The sequence below is a fragment of the Haliaeetus leucocephalus genome, unplaced genomic scaffold (genome assembly GCF_000737465.1).
Source record: "Haliaeetus leucocephalus isolate CR32 unplaced genomic scaffold, Haliaeetus_leucocephalus-4.0 Scaffold191, whole genome shotgun sequence".
NCBI lineage: Eukaryota > Metazoa > Chordata > Aves > Accipitriformes > Accipitridae > Haliaeetus > Haliaeetus leucocephalus.
The window spans coordinates 748,621-749,353 of NW_010972627.1; the positions used below are offsets into that span (position 1 = coordinate 748,621).

General features: G+C 64.1%; 1 protein-coding gene across 1 annotated transcript in view; it reads left to right on the forward strand.

The window, feature by feature from the left end:
• The first annotated feature begins 381 nt into the window (after positions 1–381).
• Positions 382–733, forward strand: part of KIF26A (kinesin family member 26A) — a 101,389-nt gene continuing 101,037 nt past the window's right edge. Inside the window, exon 1 of the mRNA XM_010565451.1 lies at positions 382–516. Within this exon, the coding sequence (XP_010563753.1) occupies positions 382–516 (135 nt within the window). The remainder of the gene's footprint in view (positions 517–733) is intronic.

The window sequence follows — 733 nt, forward strand, 5'->3', positions numbered from 1 at the left end:
GCCCCGGCCGCGGCGCCGGCGGGGCGCTGAGCGGGGCCCGCACCCGCGCTCGCTCGTCAGGCAAGGTGCGCTGGAGGGGGGATAAAACGGGAGGGAGAGCGGCGGAGAGAGGCGGGGAGAGGCAGGGAGGCTGGTGGGGCTGCCCGGCTGCTGGCTACCTCACCCCGGCAGCGCGCATCCTGGCAGATGAAGGAGTAACTCACCCGCGCCTGGCTTTTTTTCTCCCCCCCTTTTTTTTTTCCCTTCTTTTTTTAAGGGGTGGGAGGTGTTTGCTATTTTATCCCTTTTTCTTTTCTTTTTTTTTTTTTTTTCCCCCTCTGTGTGTGTGTATACAAATACATCGCCTCCGCTCAGGGAGCCGGATATTTCCAACCCCAAACTATGGCTTTTCAAAAATCGCCCGATGCCTCCAACGCCACGAGGAAAAACCCCAGCCTGCTGGAGATAGGAGCCTTGTGCTTGGACTCGGAGATCATCTTCGGCTTCACCAGCCACCTCCTGCGGAGGAAAGCCAAGGTAAGGGGACCTTGCCCCGGCCCCGGGGGGGGGCCGGGAGGGGGCCGGTGTGTGGGGGTATCCGGCTGCCTGTCCTGCCCCGGGCCGGTTCACGGGAAGGGGGTGGCAAACTTGGCGGAGCGAAGTTGGCGGCGGCCGCGCCGGGTCGGGTTTCAGCACCACGAACAGTCCTGGCGGCTCCGCGGAGCGGCGCGGAGCAGCGCGGAGCGGCGCGGGG